The following is a 21,643-nucleotide window of genomic DNA, read 5'->3' on the forward strand; positions in this document are numbered from 1 at the left end:
ATATATATATATAATAATAATATTCACGTTTATTTTAAATACAATTCATGAATACGAGACGAAATGTGTAAATATAAGATATTAATGTTCAGTGACTTAAACAACTCGTACATTTATATTATATAATAAAACTTGAAGAATTCAAAAATATTTTACTGTATGTATATTGTAAAGGAATAAAAAATAGGTTTTCATTTCATATAAATCTGCATCGCAGAATCTATACATTATGAATTTCATATTCCGTGTATAAACGATAAAGAATATTAATTTTAAAAAATTATATAAAAAAAGATGATTCTTCTCTCTCTTAGAAATATTTTTCGAGAGAACCCTTCAGCTTACTCGGATTCACATTAGGACCGTGTCGTTCGACAACCTTGCCCTCTTTGTCGACGATAAACTTGGTGTAGTTCCATTTTATGAAACTGCCGAGCCAGCCGCCCTGCTCTTTTTTCAGATACGCCCAGAGAGGATGCGATTTATCTCCGTTCACATCGATTTTTTCGAACAAATCGAATTTTACCTGTGAAAGATGTATCAAATACAACAGTTACTCAGTATAAATTAAATAGATATATTTATGAAAAGAATAGATGTATTTGAAGAATTACTTTCTGACGATCAGCGAAACTGCAAATATCCTCGTTGTTTCCTGGCTCTTGCCCGTTAAATTGATTACAGGGGAACGCTAGAATTCGTAGACCTGTCGAATAACAGGAAAGATATTTGAAAAATTTGTTATATACGCGGAATAATTTTTGACTTTCGTATATATCGTGGAGTTTACCTTTCGATTCGGCATACTCATCGTACAGTTCGTTAAGCTCCTTGTAATTCGAAGCTGTGAGGCCGCATTTCGAAGCGACATTTACGATCAAGCATACGTGACCTCGGTATCTGACGATGGACAAATGTTTTATTACGTTCTTTTGACATACACAATATCGGCGATACGGACGAGTTTATGTTTACTTGGACAAAGGGACCTCCTCCCCCTTGATAGAATTGACCGTGAAATCGTAGATCGATGTGGCCGAAGTGTAATCCTTGTTTCCGTTCATCGTTGCTGCAACTGCAATTGCGAGAGTTAAATCTTTGAAATGATAAAGCGTAAACGATGCACTTAACTTACATTTTTTTTAAATTTTATTCGCAATCCGATATTGCTAATTCGTTTTCTGTGTATCTACGTTAGTCGCAATCTCGGATTTTTCAAACTAAATTAAAAATAGTGGATATTTCAAGTTTATGCTTTGGAACTGACATAATGATATTAAAACGTCACAAATCTTGCGGATTAAAATATTCAACTTTGATTAGATCCTAATCATTATGTTAAAAGACTATCGCGTGTTTGATAAAAGAGTAATATTTAACATGCATCATACTATGCTGTCAATATGCGTAACAATCGCTTTCGAAACATATTGCAATTATTTTCAATGCAGGACGAATAATATAAACGAATAAAATTACGCGCATGATAAAACGATGTCCAATGATTATAATGTCTTCTTAATTATATGAATAATTAGAGAATGGATAATAATATCGAAGACGTATAATATCGATATTTTAAATTATCACGATTTAATTATTATTATAAAGGATAATCAGATCAAACGAGACTCTTAGAAAATTCAATCAAATCCATTTCTAAATAATTCACAGAGAGTTGTTACACGTGTTGTTCTTTTTATGGAAACTATTACGGATCGTTTCGGCTGCGATTGGCATTATTTATAACCGGCAGATTAATGTTTATCGTTAGGTGAGAGGAAAAGACAGGGGTGAGAAGGAGAGACGGGCCGGATAATTATCAAATTACGTGCCTGCGAAATTTCGGACTAAGTGTGTAAGTCCGACGGGTAGTATGAATTTTATAATGGTCATTTCCGGTACGTCGATATCGGTCCCGCTCCTGAAACTGCCGATATACAGAGGATATAATATTGTAGAGTGTAAAGCAAGTTCTACAACTTCGAAAGTGAAATATTCAAGAGCTCTATCTCGCGATTACATTTTTTTTTCTAACGATTTTATGGACGTTCGTGGCGTTTACGAGGACATTTGAACTAAATGTTTATTTATACTCTCTCAATCCTTACACGGTTAGCATTCATTTATTATTTATTGAAAAACGATAGTCAAAAAGATTTTAGCATTAAATAGCATAGACTATGATTGACTTGTGTTGTGTCATTAATGGAAATAATTACGTAAATTTTTTAGGATAATAAATGTTTTATCGTCATTTAATTATATCACCATAAAAAATATAAAGGAGATATGCATGGTAAAAAAAAGAATTGCAAACATTACAAGAAATTTCAGTCTCCTACGCTTTTTAAATATTTCCATAAGATTTATCAATAGAAGATATACAAAAGTTTGTTGACCATATTTTTATTTGATAATCAAATCAAATGATTCATAATTCAATAACGCAATAATCCTAGGTGGGGAATTCACATCTAGCAATCGAACGATTCTTTCGATTCTAGACACAAACACGAATAATAAAACATTTCAAATTGTCATGCAAATTGTCAATAAAACACGATGACTATACAATTTCGCTGTTTAAAATAAGACATCAAAATATAAATTGATGCGACAGAATAACGAATATCGGAGACTCCCGATTTGTCATCCATACAATTTACAATGAAAACATTCCATGTATATTTATATATTCTATATATTTTTAGTAATCTTTTAAAAAATATTATTTTTTATATAATTTTCAATGTCAGCTTTTTAGACTAGTTTCTCAAATTTCAATTTTTATTCGCTTTTAAAGATTTATTGAAACGTTTGATCAAATATTATCAAAATTGTAATATAATCCGATTGGAAATAGTCTTTGATAAATATATTTGTGGAGGTAAAATTTTGTTTTGTACATTTACCTAAAAATTGGGATCCAAAAGCGAAATAGCATGTTAGTGTTTTGGTATTTTTCCTCTATTATAATTAAAATAAAACAAAGAAAAAAGATGCGAAATTTTTCTCGTAAAACGATTGAAGTTTCTGCTTTTTTAATTCTAATTGTGATACTTTTCAGCATAAAAAAAAAAAAATAAATAAAAGGCATAAAAAAAGAACAGTTCTATATATTATACCGTAGAATATATAGAAGACTGTGAGCTTAACAAAGAACATGATTAACCCGGTTATACTCTTCTCAATGAGCGACTCGGATATCGCGAGTTCTGTGAGAGTCGGTGTAGTCTGAGATCGATAGCCATCTACCGTGCGCCGGTTGTAACCTCACGGAGGTTCGCCGTCGTTCGCGATGATCAGCTGAGCGCCCTCCTTATGAGCGACCCTACGAGAGATTTAACTGCGAAATATTTCTTTCGTCCTTCTCGAAATACACGAATTACATATCGAGTTTATGCACACGAGTTATATTTCACCGTAGAACGCCATTCAAATGGGACGATTAAAAGATACGGTCATGTGTTGCGCCAAGTTATGCGCAGTAAATAGCGAGATGGATCGTGCATCTATATACGAGCCGTTTAATTGAGAATATCTTGGATTATTCGATATCAATAATTCGCGTGGAATGATCGGGTTCTTAACAGCCTTAATTTTAACTTACCGTTAGAAAGTACGCGGTTACACGCCAAAAGAACGCAGAAGAAATACCGCGTCTGAATCCTGGGAGCTGCCGTCTCTTACTGACTAGTCATCTCGACAACGCGATGCGATATGCGCGATGCGGCCTTTAGCACGCGTGCGCAGTAACTCCCAACATTAAACGTCGGGTCGAAATGTTGGCGAGAATGATGCAATTTGTAATTATGATTTTTATATATTATATGAATTATAAAATATAATTTGTGTGTGAAGAGAAGGCCTTTTTTTTATATAAATATATAAAGTATTCTCGCAATATTATAATGAATTCTCTGATGAATTTTAAATTCAATTTTGTCCAAGCAAAGATTCACAAGGATCATTAATTACCAATTAGAAAAATTTTCAATTTTTAATATTACCTTTGTTTAGCTAAAAGACTCAAATTAAAATTCTATTAAGTTGAAATAATCTTAATGAAGACACTTTGTACATGTATTATAATAACACATATTATACATAAATCTAATGTGATATAAATTGCACATTTCTATAGATATTATAGGAATTTTTTATATGCTTTTATAAGAATTATATTCACATTAATTAAACATGTGTTTTAATATTACAAAGAAACAACAATCTTTGATTTATCCATGATCTTTTTTCAGTACGTTAGTACCGTGGAAGGTATTCAGACACGAATTGAATCAAGTACATCCCATCAGTTCGGGACTGCAAGCGATGGCACTGAAATCCACGATAGATTTGACGTGCAACGATTACATCTCCAACTTTGAATTTGACGTATTTACAAGGTAAATATAATTATTTTACACACACAGTTTATTTAGTCAGGACAGTCTGCACATTCTTATACGTTGTGACTTTCAAGGTTGTTTCAACCGTGGTCGACCCTCCTACGCAACTGGAAGATTCTGGCTGTGACGCACCCTGGCTATGTGGCTTTCCTTACGTACGACGAAGTGAAGGCACGTTTGCAGAAATATTGTATTACCAAGCCCGGGAGTTATGTATTTCGATTAAGTTGCACGAGGCTGGGACAATGGGCAATCGGTTACGTCACGTCTGACGGTGATATTCTTCAAACCATACCGCACAATAAGAGCCTGTGCCAGGCGTTGTTGGACGGCTATCGGGAAGGCTTGTAAGTATATCTTATGCCATTCAGAATCAGTCTGTTTGCTCAATTCTCGGGTAAACGCGCCCGTGAAGATTTCACATCAAATATATATTTCAAAGATTCGATTTCCAGCTACCTATACCCGGACGGCCGAAATATAAATCCGGACTTGACATGGGCGGTGCAACCAACGCCGGAGGAGCACATAAAAGTGACGGCGGAACAGTACGAATTGTACTGCGAGATGGGTAGCACATTCCAGTTGTGTAAGATCTGCGCTGAGCACGATAAGGACGTCAGGATAGAACCGTGCGGGCATCTTCTCTGCACTCCATGCCTTACAGCTTGGCAGGTAGCAGTATATAATCTCATCGTGTCATCGTTTGGTAGACTTATCGATCGACGATCGTACATAATGAATGTTGCTGTAATAATTTGATTTCATTAACAGATTAGTTTTTGTTTTTTTTTTCATTTTTACCTATGATTGTTTTAAATTTTACAGCGGGTTTATGTTACCGCTTAATTTTTTTTCAACTTATACAGCATAGCATAAAATCAAATCCGGAAATAAAATCTTTCGCTTGTCAATTGATTATTCTGCTATTGAGTTACTCCTAATTTTCTCATGCGAGAATATGTAATAAAGAGAATTCTACAAAGAGAGAGAGAGAGAGAGAGGAGGGAAGGAGAGAGAGAGAGAGAGAGAGAGAGAGAGAGAGAGAGATATGGATAGATATACATTAAGTTAATGAACGTTTGATTGGCTGCTTGCAGGATTCTGAGGGACAGGGTTGTCCGTTTTGCCGAGCTGAGATTAAAGGCACCGAGCAAATCGTCGTAGATCCGTTCGACCCGCGAAGAACGCATCGACCTGGAGCGCACTCGGCGTCTGCCAGTAATGCATCGACTCCCACGCGGGATCTCGACCCCGACACCGAGGTATCCGACTAGGAATAGCATCTACCTTCATTATTAAATGTGTTCTATGTATAACATCGCTCTCATTCTCGAGAATGCCTCATACATTTCACACGAGAACTCGCGATCGTATACACGTGTCATTTCGTAGAATTTATCATCATGACTGTACATCGTATCTCGTGGCAGGTACGCAGTAGTTTCAGGCATCTATATGATATCGGAAAAGTTACTTACGTTGATCTATTCCGGGACCAAAAGGGACCAAATTGCGCAGGAACGTGTCTACAGTATAGTTCTTTAGAGTTTGTTGTCCTTTTTTTTTTTTTTTTTTTACGTGTTCGCAATATATAGATACGGAGCGATTGCTCGATCGATCAGCCTTATCTGTCGCGCATTTTCGCAACTAACACTCGTTTTCAGATCGTTTTTTACGCCGCATAATTTACAAATTTCATCGATTACGCGGGGCCTCGCGCTCAGGTAAGACACGCTTTTTTCATACCTCATTGGAAGCTACGAGGCGACTTTATTGTACGCTGGCCCATTACCGCTGTACATCATTACGACTACTACGCATACGCAGCCATAGCTTCCGAGCAATTATATACGATAATCTGATAATAGAGATATTTGATAAGGCATTATCGCATCGAGAGTTTAGACCGTGCTTGTATAACGTGTTAATGTACCAGCGGAGAAATGTATTAGGCATAATATATATGGGTTCTCATCCAGCCACACAAAGCGGGTTCATTACATTCACTTACTGACGCCGCAAAAATCTTTTTTGGCTCACGAGATTCATAATGCATGTGCATATGCGTTTAAAAACGCTCTTTTTTTAAGTATGTGCATACGAAAGAATGTTGGTGTCTGAGAATATTTGTATATATTATTTGTGCATACGATTGTATGTGATTCATAGACAATGATATGGAATAGCCGCGTGACTTGTATTTAAATTAATATATATGAAGCACAGAGAGAAACAGGATGGAGAATCCTACGATTACGAGACAAAATTTTAATGTCGCATCATTGAAATTGTGCATTTGTAATTTTCACGTGCCCGATACAGTACGACAGATAAACACGATTTGAGATTATTTTCCATAAATTAATGAACGATTAAATGATACGAAATTATCTCCTGCAACCTATATAAATTTAATTATTATTTAACAGCAACTGTGTGCGCGTAATTTATGATATTATCGTCAACTGGTGACGATAAATTGCATTTTGAATTGCATATTGAATCGTTCACATTATTTCTCTCATGATTGTGCAATGATTGAGATCTATTTGAATATTCGCTATCACACTTACATTTCTCCAAGTACTGTGATAACGAATGATTGTTTTATAGAGTGACGTTTATTAAAAAGAAAAGGGAAAAAAGATACATATAAACGTTCCGTATTATTAAGATTCTAAATATAGCTTTTAAGCGTTCACAATAAGAAAGAGGAATATATGCGACGAGATCAAGTAAAGTAACATGAACGGCGAACTCGAGAAAGGAGCTCGTTCACCATAATTATGTACTATCGCGTTCGAATGTATTGTGTACCTGCTGGCGGTAGGCACGAATGTAACGTCACGTTAACGTCATCATCAATACACGTCGTTTCCAGCGTTAATTATTTTCTTACATTAAAATATTAATTTATTATTTATTCCGTATATATACTCTCTTGTACCGAAAAAAAAAGATAAAGTTCAGAGGGTTTTCTGTGCTGTCGCGACCGATGCTGCGGTTTATTATACGTACGTTTTATAACGCGAGACACTATTTAAAGGCATCTTTTTGTACGCGTTGTATAATGCATGCAATTAAAAAGATCCAAGTATGCAATCTCGATAAAAACTCTTAGCACGATTCGATATCGGTGGATTGTCAATTTAATCCTCTGTAAAGTTTATGGAGGATTCACTTACTTTACGGATCGTTACTCAATTCAATTCAGCGTAACTCGCGCGTTCGTAGTTTAATTAGCGATTTGATGAAGAAGCGCTCTCACTGATTGCGTAGCTCCGGACCAATTTTTCGTATAAACGTAATTCTAGCGTCTACGACCGTCGAGAGTATCTATTATTCATTGTAAAATACTAGGGACTTGAGAATCATTTTTTTTACAATAAAAATGGTATTATCATTATTACACGTTCGAGTTACTTTTGTGCACATTGTGTGTATCTGCATACGCACGATATCCCTCTCGCTGGATTCTCCGCACGTTGCTCCTGCAGAGTAACTCGGGGAACTCTCTCAAAACGAGAATTTTTTTTTTTTTTATTGTTATAATCGTTCGCATGATCGTTTTAGTTTTATTTCATAATGTTATCTCTCTCCGCACACACTGGGGTCACATTGCTCTCTACCTGCTGCATGATCCAAAAACTAATCGGTAATATAAATGTCCTGTCCGGGAAGAGGGAGTAGCACGCGCACCGCACATGCAAGTCGCAGGTAAGTGGCAACAATATGCATTATGACCGTTGGATTTTTACGCTTTTACGCTTTGTAATTACGCTCATTATTTACTTTAAACATTAATATGGCAACATTAATAATTTTGCATTCAATTCACGACGAATGAGAGAAGATCAACCGGCACACACTTTGACACTTTTCACTTTATTCATAAAGTACGACGCAATGAAATTTTTTTCTCTCTTCGCAGAGATTTTTCTATCTCGGATGACGATGATACGCCGTACAAACGATACCTCTTATCATTAAAATATGAAATAATTTCTCTATCATGTCACAATTTTAAAAAACTTGCGATTAAATTCTCTCGGTCTAATAGATCCCATATTTAATAAATATAAATATTTTACTTCAATCGTAATCTGCATAAAATTAATAAGGCGTAACGGACAATTCATGATGTCTTTATTCAACTGCAAAAAGTCGCTTCGTAGAGAATATTCGTCTCTTCTTTGTTGGAAAGATAAAATAAAGATAGCTATCACTTTTTTTGTGAAATTGGTGTGATCACGATCATTACGCTTGTCCTTTAATAATTTTCCATATTATGAATATTTAGAATAAAATATGTTTAATATAACATCGCTAGAAAAGCTTCATATATACTGTAAAATAAATGCTCTGAAAAGTAGAGATAACATTATTGCAATAAAAAAAAAAAAGATTTTAAAAGCATTCGGTGCTTACGGAAATAATTTATAAACGCGAAATTATATCTTTATTATTGATTATACTTATGAATTCTATTTTAATATCTATTTTTTTCTCCGACATGAAATCAATCCCATGCGCAATTTTATTCCGTCTTATGACATACAGAATAAACTGCGTAATTTTCTGATTATTTTGTGTCGATCGTGGAAAGATCTAAATTTCGAACAATATTAATTGGTTTGCATAAAAAAGGAATCTGCAAAATTATTATACATATAGCAATTATCTCAACTTTCATTATTATTTATCATCTGTATAATAAATCTGTATAATAAATTTAGATCGTTCCATTTACGATAAAAGTACAAAATTAGGGTCGTCGATTTACATGATTCAGCCTTTGTATAACAAAATGTAAGTATTTTCTCGTTGCACGACGGAATTCAGTGTTAACCCATTCTTTTCCCATCGTCGATGTTTTAGGACATAATGGAGTTGTGTAATGGCAACTGTGGTCTCATCGTATGCGACGACTCAGACGAGGAGGACGATTCCAGTCCTACGAATTCGCCGGTGCCGCCGCGGAGAATCGTCCCGAGCCCGCCGTTACCACCTAGAAGACCTTCGCCGTCGCCCACACCGAACAATCATCTCAGAAACGGCCGTCACCTGACAGTGCCAAAGGAAAATGCCCCGCCACCGCCGTCGACGGTTACAGTGATATTAAATTACACCGACAATACACAACAAAATAACAAAGGTATAGAAGAACAGTCTCTAGAAATGTTTTCAACTTGTGCGTATCGTATAGAAGCAATGAATTATTCATACGAGAAACAATGTAATTACCTATAAAAAATTTACAAATAGATCCATGATACTTTTATCGATGCTGCGATGAGTCAATGTTTTGATTCTGAAGCATTTTTGTTACGAGCGTAAAAAAAGCCCTATTAAAAATGTGATAGCTTCAATTTATAATTATACAATTCAACAATTAATGTTATATGTGTTATATATTATATAAACACATAATATGTAATAAATCGTAATGACTTTACATATGCAAGGATAAGCGTTTGTCCCGATATCCAGGTTCTAAAATTTTCACATTGCTTACAGTTAACACGGAGGCGAGGTACGACATGTTGCATCGCGCTTCTTCGCCGTCCCCGGTGCCGCCGATCCCGCCGATGCCGCCGTCGACGGCGGTGGCGAGAACCCATGGCACGCGTCGTCCTCACGGAAATCATGTGAGTGGCACGCCGCAGCGACAACCGCAGCCGCCGCCGACGTTGCCGGAGAAGGCATGTCGCATCAGCGCGACCAGTTCGACGACGACGACTATGACGACCAGTCAAGGGCCCAGTAATAACCCGGTGCCGCCAGTACCGCCGCCCTTATCGGCGCCCCGACCGCCGAAGACCAGTGGCAAGGAAGCGGTTGGCATTCGCCCGGATCACCATTACGAAAACACATTCGTCATCTGCGGTCCGAGCCATCAGGTGGTGAAGAACCTGACGGCGAGCAGAGCTGCCGGTCTGAGGGCACTGATGATGGCGAGGGACGATCCGGGAGGCGGTGGCCCGGGTGGTTGTGGCCCGATGATCAAGTCCTCGGAATCGGCGGCATACGAGAACGTCAATGTCGAGCATATCACGAGACTGACGGCACTCGGTTTCGCGCAGGACGCCGTGATCAGGGCGCTAGGTATCACCAGGAACGACCTCGAGATGGCATGCGATATATTGCACGAGTTCGCCACAAAGTCTTCCTGACCAGGTATAGATAATTATATCGAATTTGCTGAAAAATATGAAGTGCTAAGAGTGGCATACATTTAAGGATACACTTACACGATTAAAGTTACCTAAAAAGTTGAATTTGTATTTACACATATAATTAATCTAATCGCAGGGTCGGACACCGAGGTCTCATGACCGGCCTTACCCGCTAGACGATACTTTTGACAGGGAGCACCCGCAGGCTCGTACAAGTCCCACCTCTGATGCGTTCGCGGATACATCATCGGGCGTTCTCGCTACGTCGGCGAGGACTCGACGGTGCGCCGCCGTTTTATACTTTAAAACGAATGAGAGAAACACACACAGAGCACGGTGAGCGTTGAGAAGATTACCGCGAGAAACATCCGCCGAATCAATTTTCGTCGTGGATTTTTCACGAAACGGACGAAGCTCCAAATGTCTTCGAGATGCGAAGATCATCGTTCGCGTGACAGATGTAAATATAGGCGACGACCGACCAAAAGCGATTTCCGGCTGCCGAAGTATTCCTTCACGATAGCCATATTTAGCGAGCAGTAGTAGTAGAATGTCCTTACATATTTTCCTAATCTAGTACCTCTCACTGGCGTAGTCACTATTATATTTCGTTCCTCGATATACTTAAGAATAAAGATTAATTGTACATTAATTCGCAAAGAGAACTTGCTTCTAACATAACGTACATCGGGAAGCGCTCCTCGAAAAGGTCCTCTCGGTCGTCCGTTTTCCACATTTTGTATTATATAGCGTATCTCACGAAAAGAAAAACAACGAACACGCGGTCCGATGTCGCATCGTTCCGATGTGTTTAGAAATTACACCACTTACGAAGGCAATACAATCCGTTTCACCTATCCGTTTAAGATACATATGTTCTACATAGAGCATCGATTCGCTAGACACTCCTTGCTCACGACTATATACATGTATGACGATAGTTCCGACCGAAAATACGTTTAGAAAAATGCCTGGTATCTAATTTTGTAATCCCTATGCATATATACCGTTCTCATCCAATTCTAGAGTAGTTATTATATATATGTATGTATATCGCTATTTGATGTACATTATGTAATATCCTCCACATTAGCGATGCGTAGTTAAATACAACATACAAGAAGAGATACCTCGGAGAAGATAAAAGTGAGTAACAAAATAACGATTCAGATATATAAAATTGTTGATTTACATACTCTGATTTGATTCTAATTTCTCAGAGAGATTATAGCCGAGATTATCTTCGAGACACGATAGCCTAGTTAGGGCACGCACTTTCGTAAGATTTGGCACCTTCTAGATCTGAGTCCGCGCGACGTTTTTCGTTTTTCAGCTCGCACGTGACGACTTACGCGCACCTATAGAAATCAGCCTATTTTTTACCGAATGTGATACTTATGTTCACACATAAATACACGGCTTTACATCGCACTAAGTATTGACGTAGAGGAGAAGATGAAATCGTCGCGCGTTCTACGCACGAAAAGCGACACGTCGAATATCAAAAGTCTACAGCTTTACGATGACTTTCGGTGCAATGTGTGCGAATCAATGTTCCAACGAGCGTGTATGCATAGTACGAACTTTACAGACGAGGTGTTTATCATAGTACATGATTGTAACGATAGAATACAATCGAAAATGAGGATAGCACGTCGTGCAAAGTAACGACAGATAATAATCATCCAACTAATAATGAGAGAGAGAGAGAGAGAGAGACGCACTTGGTCGAATGATGAATAAAAGTTCATTATATGTTCGTTATGCCGAGTCGAAAGTAGCATACATATATCGGACACATACATACATACATACACCGAAACGTATCAACGCGCTTTACATTAATTTATGTCTTTTGCAGTAGATGCTCAATCATAATGCACCGAACCGTTTTGCCCTACGAAAGGACAGGCAGATCTGGAAGTTGATTACTACCTCGCCATTACCAAAGGTATACACGATCTGTATCGTCCGAACGGTGTGTTTAACTCGCTTTAATGCATTTTAAACACATACACATACATACACAAATGGGACGAATCATCGTGTGTAACGTAATTAATATATTTAGATATAATATTTAGATTTCTCGCTTCCGTTGAATTTCTTTCTTTCCGCGAAAGAAGGGAAGATACGCGTTGACGGAACGCCGTACTGTTAAAACGGATCACAGCTTATCCTATGCAAATTCGAGCAAAGACCATATAATGTTTCAAGAGAATCCGAAATAGATATAGATATAGAGATACCGAGACATCCCGATTTTATTCGCTGTCCTATTATGCACCAAACGCGTCAACCGCCACTCCTGAAAGAATATTTCAGCACCCTTCACCCGCGAACTTGACGGGTCCGCGAATTTAGCTGTCCTATTTTTCTACATTGTATATTCTGGTCGCTGTGTATTATATAATGGTCAAGAACATTCACCTTAGAAAGATACCTCGGTGTTCCGAGAATGGACAGAAGGATGATGTATAGTTGAGTGCAATATACACAGAGTAATATAAATCGACCATATGATAATTGAAAATGATAAAGATTGACTCCTCCTTCATTTTAATTATTCGCTGTACAAATTATTTTACATACTTCTCGAAATAAAATAACATGTCGTTTATAATATTGCGCACGTTATTTTATTGCACTTAGATTGTATCTCTATTCATGACGGATAAAACACTTCAGATATATGTAAACGTGATACATCGATTAATTGTATTTAACTAGAATTATAAACTTTGGCACGAGATAAGGGATCAAAACAGTAAAAAGTCTATCATTACAGACGATTAATTCGGATTATGATATTCGTCATAATCGAACAGACAGCTCAAGATCCTTAATAGAAATATATTTTATCTTACCTTAAGAGACAAGATTTTTCCCGGAATTACGATGATGATAGCTCTGTCCGCATTCTGTTGTACCTCTCTATCTCTTCGTCGCTAACAGAGGGTACCAGATCACGAATAGCGTCCGAAAAATGTCGCAGTTCTACGATAATACTATCCTTAATCGTATCTTCTTCTTCCTTGTTGAGTTTTTTGCTTTCCTGATGCCTTGCGACAACTTCGCGTACAGCGTTGAGCCATGCATTGGAAGAAACGGAATACAAGTCCGCACCGGTGACATTATCGGGCAATCGGTCTACGACCCGTTCTAGCTCTCGTCCGTTCTCCCGTAATTCGAATTTCCGCGTCTGCGCTTGCAAAACACTGAGCTTGGACGCGCAGTCGGAGTGAATGCCGACGTAGAGCATCTTATCGAATCTCCCGGGTCGAAGCAGCGCAGGATCTATGAGATCGGGCCTGTTCGTGGCCCCTATGATGAATATGCCGCCGGATTCGTCAAGGCCATCCATCTCGGCGAGTAATTGAGAGACCACGCGGTCCATTACACCGCCGCTGTCGCCGCTTCTGCCACGATTAGGTGCCAATGAGTCCAGCTCGTCGAAAAAGACGATACAGGGGGCCGCGGAACGCGCACGCTCGAAAACTGCGAAAAAATAAGAATAGCTTTGCGTTACTTTGCACTTAAAGAGCAAATAATTCTTTGTTACACATTTATTACAAAATCGCCTTCTTCTTCTAGATGACATACTTTGTCTTACGTTCTTCTCGCTCTGACCGACGTACATGTTCAACACTTCCGGACCTTTGATGGACAAAAAATGCAATTGGTATTCCGTTGCTACCGCCTTGGCGAGAAGAGTCTTCCCGGTACCAGGTGGACCGTATAATAATAATCCGGACTGTCCAAATCCGAAGGCGTTCAATAATGGCAATTGAATTCTACGAATAATTTCGTGTTTCAATTCTGCCAAACCGCCTATATCATCCCAGCGAACTTCCGGCACGCGTGGAGCGTCTTTATTATCGGAATACATGGACTGCATATATTCTGAAAATATATTTATATAGTTATATAGTATTATCTATATTTATACATAGTTATATAGTATTGTACTGCAATACAAAAAACGTGAGATTATGTTTTCTATCTGCCAATCTTAATATGACCAATATATGATTATATGGTTGCGCGAATAAATTATTATGCAACGAAAAATATATTTAAAAATTTAACACTCGATCTAGAAGATAAATCAAACATATTGTATAATTTGAGAAAATTTCATACATTCAAATTTTATTACAGAACATCTTTCACGTTTTTGTGATGCTTCTTAACATTTGCACTTAAAACGTAAATCTTGCTAAATTAATTATAAAACAATTATACCGTAAGCTCGATCGAAATCTGTTTGCGTCAAGGTTTTAGAATCGGGCAGCATCCCTGATTTGCATCGAAATTTAGCCGCATGCAACATCAATGCCACCAAATCCGTGAATCTGAAATCTGAACAAAGACCAGAGACTTTCGATAGATCTGCGGTGGTCGTTAGATTCCTATCGGATAGCAACCAAGACATCAGTTCCATCCGTTTATTTTGATTCAAGTGTTTAACATGAATCGTCTCGATAAATATTCGTTGCAGTTCCGCGGGTAGATCGGTTTCGTCCGAGGCAGCTACGATGATCAGAGGAAATTTTCGATGTCTATCAGCATATAATGTGGCGATCTCCGTTGAAAAAGCGGATATAATCCTCTCGTCCTTTTGGCCTTCAGCGGTCTTGCCGAATATCTACGAAAGCGGCAATTAAACTATGATCATGGGAAGCGCGAAATAATTTTATGCAACTCTCATCTCCTACGTACTTGAATATTATTTAGATACAATATGCACGGTACGCATTGCTGCGCATTATGTAGCGTTATGCGAAGTTTAGCCTCAGTTTGCGCCGCTGTTAGAGTTTGCACCTCCGCGAAGTCAACGCCGAGAAAGTTCAATCCCATTCCCGCAGACGCGAACTGAACCAATTCGCGTTTACCGCAGCCTCGCGGTCCTTTCACGAGAAATACCGGCCTTACATGCAATTGTACATCTGAAACGATCGATACAAGAGAATAAAAAATACATTGCCAAAGCGATTACGGTATATGTATATTCAAACACTATCGATCCTCTAAATATGCTCTAATTATTCCTTACTTTTCTTCAAGAACGGCGTGACGCAGGATACTAAATGTTCCAAAGGTTCCATCAAAGCTGATGGATATCTGCCTTCGAGAAATATAGAAACATGTCTCCGCGGAATATAATCGTGCACTCGCGCCTCCTGGATGAGCGTCGACTCTCCACGCACGACGTAACAGTCGTTAACGTTATCGTTGCGTCCATGGTGATTTACTTTCATGGAATTAACCGTAAAATACATCGCGCAAATCGCCGGTGATGCGGACGAATAAAATCGATTTTGAGCATATTCCTTCGCATCGATCCTAAATACATCATTTACACGTAAATATCGGGGATGTAAAAAATAATTCTCCAGCATGACATCCACCATTTCGGTAGCGCAATCGTACGGATTGGTGATTAAGGATATTCTCGCCTCGCTCGCAAATTCGACTACGTCATCTTCCAATGGCACTAAAAACAGATTTTTAATTATTAGCAATATTCGATAATATTCAATAATCAGTTACAATGTAAATTTAAAAATCGTGAGGAAAAATTATACGGTTTTATATTTTAAAACATGTAGATTGAAAATACATCTGATAAAAACTGTAAATACTTACGTATAAAACACGATTCGTCCAATTGTTCAGAGTGAAGAGCGTTCTGCAAATTGTGCAGCATCGTTTCAGAGATTAAGATAGTATTTTCATTAGTATCAGTTACGGATACGATCATCAATTTATATTTTGTCAATGAAGTCATCGAACATATGTGAAACCAGGAACTCGGCGATTCCTTTAAAAATCGTGCATTCGCTAATGCACAGGAATCAAAATCGATGTATTTACTTTGCGTATCTTCCAGATCATTTAGCATACGTTTAATAGCTACATCTGGTAACGTAATCCAATGAAGATTTTGTCTAAACATCCTTTGCAATCTACGGTACAGATATTCCAAAAAAGCGTAACTCAGTACGTAACGCGGATTTTGTCGTATGAAGGTGCTTATTCCTCTTATGATCTTTTTATAAAGCAATAGTGTAGAGAGCATCCTTCGATATAAATTGTATTATACAAATTATAACGAATCCTTTATATTGATTTTACACAATGAATCTTCATCATGTTGATAAAATACATCAGACCTGAGATTAAAGAAAAAAGAAATTGAAAATTATTGCAATTTGAATAAATATTGTTTTTTTTTTTTTAAATAATTATAATGATTTTTACGTAATATCGAGGTTTTGCCTTGATATCAGATTAAAGTGCAAAACAGCATTTTATCATATTCCCGAAATTAGATGTACGCTAGACGTATAAAATTTCTCGATAAAGATTTTTGTCATTCCTCTTCTGAATTTTTTGAATTTTAAAATCGCGTTGAATGTCTTAAATAAATATTGGCTAGTTTTTGTATTGGAAAAAGTGCAATTATTGAAATAAATTCGATTCTAGTATAACTTTTGAGGTTCCGATTCAAACTATCGAATTGAGAAATTACTTTACTTTAATCTGATTTATTTTCTCGTGCGAACAACACTTTTGATTTTCTTGCTCAGAACTTATTCTTTCATTTTTCATCAATAAAAGATGCGCGTAGTAAATTCAATTTTAAAGCTCTTTATACACTTTATCAATCTTTTTTTCGCGCTAAAGTTTTGCGCAGTATCCTCTGCAATTCACGCTATTATTGACGCAGAATTTCAAATAATAAGTTCAAATATTTCGCTTAAGAAATTTATCTCAAATATGCAAACGTAGCGTTGTACGGTCTCTTCAAAGATTTGTACTTTCTCTTTTCATTTTATTGGATAATAAAATAATTTAAAATGACAATTCTTTTTTTCAAAAAACACACATATATTTGCCATTCGTTTCGCGATTTTCCGAATCATCATCTTAAAGGTTACTTTTAATCGTAGTCGCACGCGCTACCGTTAGTTATAACGCGATAAGAGAGAAAGAGAAAGAGAGAGAGAGAGAGAAAGAGAGAGAAGTTTGAAAGTAGAACTCGAGAAAGCTCTCTGACAATTCTCGAGTCGATCTTTCGATTTATCACAGATGCGTATCATACGCGCTTTTATAAAGCAACGGATAGAGACAGAGATATTTTAGTTTTTGGTGCATTTAAAATGCGAAAACGCGCCATCGCTTTTGTTTGCCATCCGGTTGAGCGTCACTGAACAATGTACCCAATTTTGTATTACAATCTCTTCGGCCGATGTTACTGTAGGAACAGTAGCGGCGTGTGGGAGATCCCGTCCTCGAGGGAGATCACGCGAGCGGGCCCCTTCGGGTACAACAGCTGTTCTTATCGGTAAATTTCGAGCGGTTGAAAATCTCGCGTTCGCCACCGTAGAGGAGCGTGAACGTCGCGATGGCGTTGTCGGTTCGCGGCTAACCATGCGACTGATCACCACGAATGATTTCGCGCTGATTTGACACGTAATCGATCGCGAGGGGCTCGATCGAGATTCCGCCACTTGCCGGCGTGTCGCGGGGCGACACGACGACGCGACGCGATATTCCGGAATAACACCGGGGGTACCTACCGTTGTACAGTACGTACGTGTACATATGTAGTGGAGAGGAGACAGTTAAAACCGTTGGTGGCGGCCGTTAATCCGCGAGACTAACCCTAACCTAATCCGTGCGCCCCGATAGCGTCCTTGTTGCAGTTTTTCGGGACGGAATCCGTTCCGAATTTAAAGATCCGGCTACGAATACACGCGCGGGGGAGTGTTGCATTATTATGCGAAGCTGCGGTAAGCGAGGGTGTTGACGCGCCCAACGCGCGATGGGAGTCTGAGTTCGTTCTCGGCCAAGTGTGTCGGGTTACTTATCTTGCGAATTCGAAGAAATTGATGTCGCGACTGCGATCCGGTAATCCCGACGGGGAATACATGTGTAAAATCGCCGCCGCGTTCTCTCGCTCGTATCATGTACGTCGCGATGCTCTAATTGACAGTCGTAGAGTAAAGGATGTTTACATTTTTATACGTCTACAATCGTATGATCAATTGGGATGCCGCTGAATATTCTTTGCTACTGTTTGCGTTAATTGTCGAACTTTTTGTTGTTTTGTCAGTGTATAAGGAAGTCTCTGAGCGATAAACGATAGAGTCAATGATGGATCCCGCGACGGTGATATCTCGTTGCAAAGAGAATATCCAGCCGTTAAGATACGGGCGGAATGCCACGCAATTGGGAACCGCATTGAGAGCGCAGGAGGACACGGATGCGCAGCAGTTGTTACTACAGGAAAAGCAGTAAGTGTCCTGAAAAAGTTAAATTTAATGACAATTTTATATCATTATTTTTCCCTTTCATAGAAATTTATATGATATTGTAGAAGAAGAAATACGTGAATTTCGTCGAATTATTAAGAGCGATTTATATTTTTATTTAGAATGTACGAGGATGCAATTAAGAATTACGAAGGAGATGATCCTTTGGAAAATTGGTACGATTATATTCTCTGGGTGGAGCAGAGTTATCCAAAAAGTGGGCACGAATCCCATATTGGAAGACTGTTGCAGCAATGTCTAGCGATATTTGAGAAAGAGACCAAGTATCATCAAGATCGTAGATATATACGTTTGTGGATTAATTATGTGAGTAATTACCTTATACATAAGTGTAATTGTACAAGTATGTATATTGATGCTAGCTTTGTGCTTTTAGATAAGTATGCAGAAAAATCCATTAGAATTATACCAGTTGCTGCATCGCAACGGTATCGGGACTAGAGTGGCGGACATGTACAGGGCCTGGGCTTTTGAATTGGAACAGATCGAAGATGATAAACGAGCGGATGAAGTTTACTTAATGGGATTATCCGTTCGTGCAGAACCATACGACGAATTGAGTCATGCTCATCAGTATGGATTATTTCTTTTTGCATAACAAATTATCCTATGGATATAATGGATAATAAAACTTTACACTCTTTTCATAGAAATTTCCAATTTGCTGTGGCGCGCAAAACACTCGGTCGTATTGAAGAAAGAAATGACGTTTTATTGTTCGAACAACGTCAGGCTTTCAGTTCGTTAAGAGCGATAAGGGCCGGTAAGAGAGTCGGCAGCATACGAACAGGTCATCGTGTACGCGATTATTATCCTGGCGTTGTGCCCCAAATTTCGGCTTCTAATACAAAGCCCAATTCTAAACTACAAATATATCAAGTGAGACATGTCTATCGATAATAGCTATAGTGCAATGTAACTTGTATGTGTTTTAAAAATAAGTTATGCAATAAAATATTATATAATAGGATGATACACTTGGAGAGATAAAGAGCTCTCCAAGCATACTGGATCATGTGCCTATAGAAGATTCTATTCATAAAGAGAATACTATCAAGCCTGGACCATGGAATAGTGGAAACAAGAGAGGACCATTAATAGCTCCTACTGTAAAAACAGGCTTTAAAAGTAAGGATGAAAATAAAATAGACTAAATTAGAGTAATACATTATTGCACAAATCAATCAAAATTTGGTTTTTTACGTTTCTAGTTCACGAAGATCAAAGTGATGATGCTGATATGGAGAAAATTAAATTATTCCCAAATCATGTAGCTTTTTGTGATGGTAGTAAATGTCATGACAGTTTAAGGGTGCCGGTGTATGTAGCAGATGCAATAGATCCAAATATTGTACAGAAACCACATTATCCCAAAGAGCTAGTTTACGCTGATAATGTCGATCGTAGTATGGAGGAAATTAGAGCACAACTTTATTTCGAAAGGTATTACTGCAAAAAAAAAAAAAATTGTATCTACACAGTTATAACACACACGAAATGCACCTTATGGCCTGCTTTGTGGAGGCTTTATTGATATTCGTGTTGCTTGCACATAATCAACGTTATTAAGGACCACTGTTGCAAGGAGAGTTTGACCCTTCACAAATGTTTCGGAAACTTACGAGGTATGTAAAGACTTATATGACAGAAGGATTTTTTGGGAATGTATCTTGTTATCTCTCACAACATTATATGAGTTTGCTACATAATACTTGTATAATACAATTCAACGCAAAATTTTACAAAAAAAATTGAGTCTGTAAAAATGGATAGTACAATATGGGTATGATGTGATGTGGTATTCAAATCGTTCAATTTGCAAGATAGCATGCAAAAGTACATGTGTACCAAGAAAATATATCTGATTGTGAGTACCTTGTATAGATAATTAAAATGTATATGTAATTCTTGTATATTTACAACAGACTTTGAATTTTCAAGCTAAAATGATTCTATTTCAATTAATATCGAGGTGGATTCGTTTCCAAATATTCTCTCCAGAATGTACGAAAATATATTGCATAAACAATGTTAATTGATTATCCTAGACGATTCTTCCCCCCTTCCTCCACTTTGTTCACTTTTAATTATGTAAAGCAGTGATAATTACAATGTATCATGTGTTGTCTAAAGCGATGCCAATTTTTTAATTTGAATATGTGCAGGCTTGTTTTCGAATGTCCACTAAACAGGCCTTTTATGTATTATACTTTTTATATAAGTTAGATTATATATATATAAATATATATGCGCGCGCATAAATATGACATGATCAATGAAATTTCCAATTTGTGTGTTCCAATCGTAGATTTTATAAAGATACATACACAAGGACTTTGGGTTGTCTAAATAGCGTAAATATGAATATAAATTATGTATTTACATATCGCTATATAGTACATGTTAAATCATATATATATAATCGACAACCTATCGTTCTTGCTTGTGGGAATTTATGAGAATATGCCTTATCTCTCTTACTTTAATGCAACTTGAAAACAACTTTCAGATAAGATCCCGTACAAAATTTTAAGATATAAAAAAAAAACAGTTGAGACATTGTAAAATACAATTATTAAAATCAATTACATCAAGATATGGATATCCTGATTTATCTTTGATAATTGCAAAAACTGTATGTTACAATATTATAATCTATATCTGTGACTATAAAATCACATACATTTATAACTTTATATATATATATATA

At 37.4% G+C, this 21,643-nt stretch overlaps 4 protein-coding genes across 13 annotated transcripts in view; 2 read left to right on the plus strand and 2 right to left on the minus strand.

Moving 5' to 3' along the window:
• LOC115241148 (probable phospholipid hydroperoxide glutathione peroxidase) overlaps positions 1-3,750 on the minus strand; it is a 4,303-nt gene extending 553 nt beyond the window's left edge. The window contains exons 1-6 of one of the 4 annotated variants that reach the window (XM_029816725.1): positions 3,614-3,747; positions 1,836-1,930; positions 976-1,075; positions 791-900; positions 615-706; positions 11-526 (exon numbers count right to left, since the gene is read on the minus strand). In XM_029816725.1, the coding sequence (XP_029672585.1) occupies positions 311-526; positions 615-706; positions 791-900; positions 976-1,075; positions 1,836-1,896 (579 nt within the window). In that variant the 5' untranslated portion in view covers positions 1,897-1,930; positions 3,614-3,747 and the 3' untranslated portion in view covers positions 11-310. Of the gene's footprint in view, positions 1-3; positions 527-614; positions 707-790; positions 901-975; positions 1,076-1,835; positions 1,931-3,128; positions 3,335-3,613 lie in introns of those variants that run through there. The other 3 variants (XM_029816728.1, XM_029816727.1, XM_029816729.1) reach the window with 3 other exon arrangements.
• Positions 1-13,211, plus strand: part of LOC115241146 (E3 ubiquitin-protein ligase CBL-B) — a 29,246-nt gene extending 16,035 nt beyond the window's left edge. Inside the window, exons 2-8 of one of the 2 annotated variants that reach the window (XM_029816717.1) lie at positions 4,263-4,409; positions 4,487-4,759; positions 4,868-5,090; positions 5,513-5,677; positions 9,294-9,570; positions 9,933-10,592; positions 10,728-13,211. In XM_029816717.1, coding sequence (XP_029672577.1) covers positions 4,263-4,409; positions 4,487-4,759; positions 4,868-5,090; positions 5,513-5,677; positions 9,294-9,570; positions 9,933-10,588 — 1,741 coding nt within the window. In that variant the 3' untranslated portion in view covers positions 10,589-10,592; positions 10,728-13,211. The remainder of the gene's footprint in view (positions 1-4,262; positions 4,410-4,486; positions 4,760-4,867; positions 5,091-5,512; positions 5,678-9,293; positions 9,571-9,932; positions 10,593-10,727) is intronic. The other variant, XM_029816718.1, reaches the window with a different exon arrangement.
• Positions 5,106-18,389, minus strand: LOC115241145 (peroxisome assembly factor 2). Of its 6 annotated transcripts, none has more exons than XM_029816714.1 (7): positions 16,241-16,673; positions 15,648-16,088; positions 15,314-15,540; positions 14,837-15,239; positions 14,195-14,494; positions 13,459-14,089; positions 5,106-5,160 (listed from the first exon to the last, which is right to left on the minus strand). In XM_029816714.1, exons 1-6 carry the CDS (start codon positions 16,671-16,673, stop codon positions 13,485-13,487), a joined length of 2,409 nt encoding a protein of 802 aa, XP_029672574.1. In that variant the 3' UTR covers positions 5,106-5,160; positions 13,459-13,484. The 6 variants fall into 6 exon arrangements, with proteins under 6 accessions (XP_029672574.1, XP_029672575.1, XP_029672573.1 ...); XM_029816715.1 differs by lacking the exon at positions 5,106-5,160 and adding an exon at positions 10,587-10,616; XM_029816713.1 differs by lacking the exon at positions 5,106-5,160 and adding an exon at positions 18,178-18,389 and having other exon boundaries at positions 13,300-14,089; positions 16,241-16,767.
• Positions 17,982-21,643, plus strand: part of LOC115241143 — a 12,715-nt gene continuing 9,053 nt past the window's right edge. Inside the window, exons 1-7 of the mRNA XM_029816703.1 lie at positions 17,982-18,190; positions 18,714-18,894; positions 19,035-19,239; positions 19,310-19,506; positions 19,584-19,812; positions 19,902-20,061; positions 20,145-20,376. Coding sequence (XP_029672563.1) covers positions 18,752-18,894; positions 19,035-19,239; positions 19,310-19,506; positions 19,584-19,812; positions 19,902-20,061; positions 20,145-20,376 — 1,166 coding nt within the window. The 5' untranslated portion in view covers positions 17,982-18,190; positions 18,714-18,751. The remainder of the gene's footprint in view (positions 18,191-18,713; positions 18,895-19,034; positions 19,240-19,309; positions 19,507-19,583; positions 19,813-19,901; positions 20,062-20,144; positions 20,377-21,643) is intronic.

This window comes from Formica exsecta, unplaced genomic scaffold (assembly GCF_003651465.1).
Source record: "Formica exsecta isolate Colony F162 unplaced genomic scaffold, ASM365146v1 scaffold47, whole genome shotgun sequence".
NCBI lineage: Eukaryota > Metazoa > Arthropoda > Insecta > Hymenoptera > Formicidae > Formica > Formica exsecta.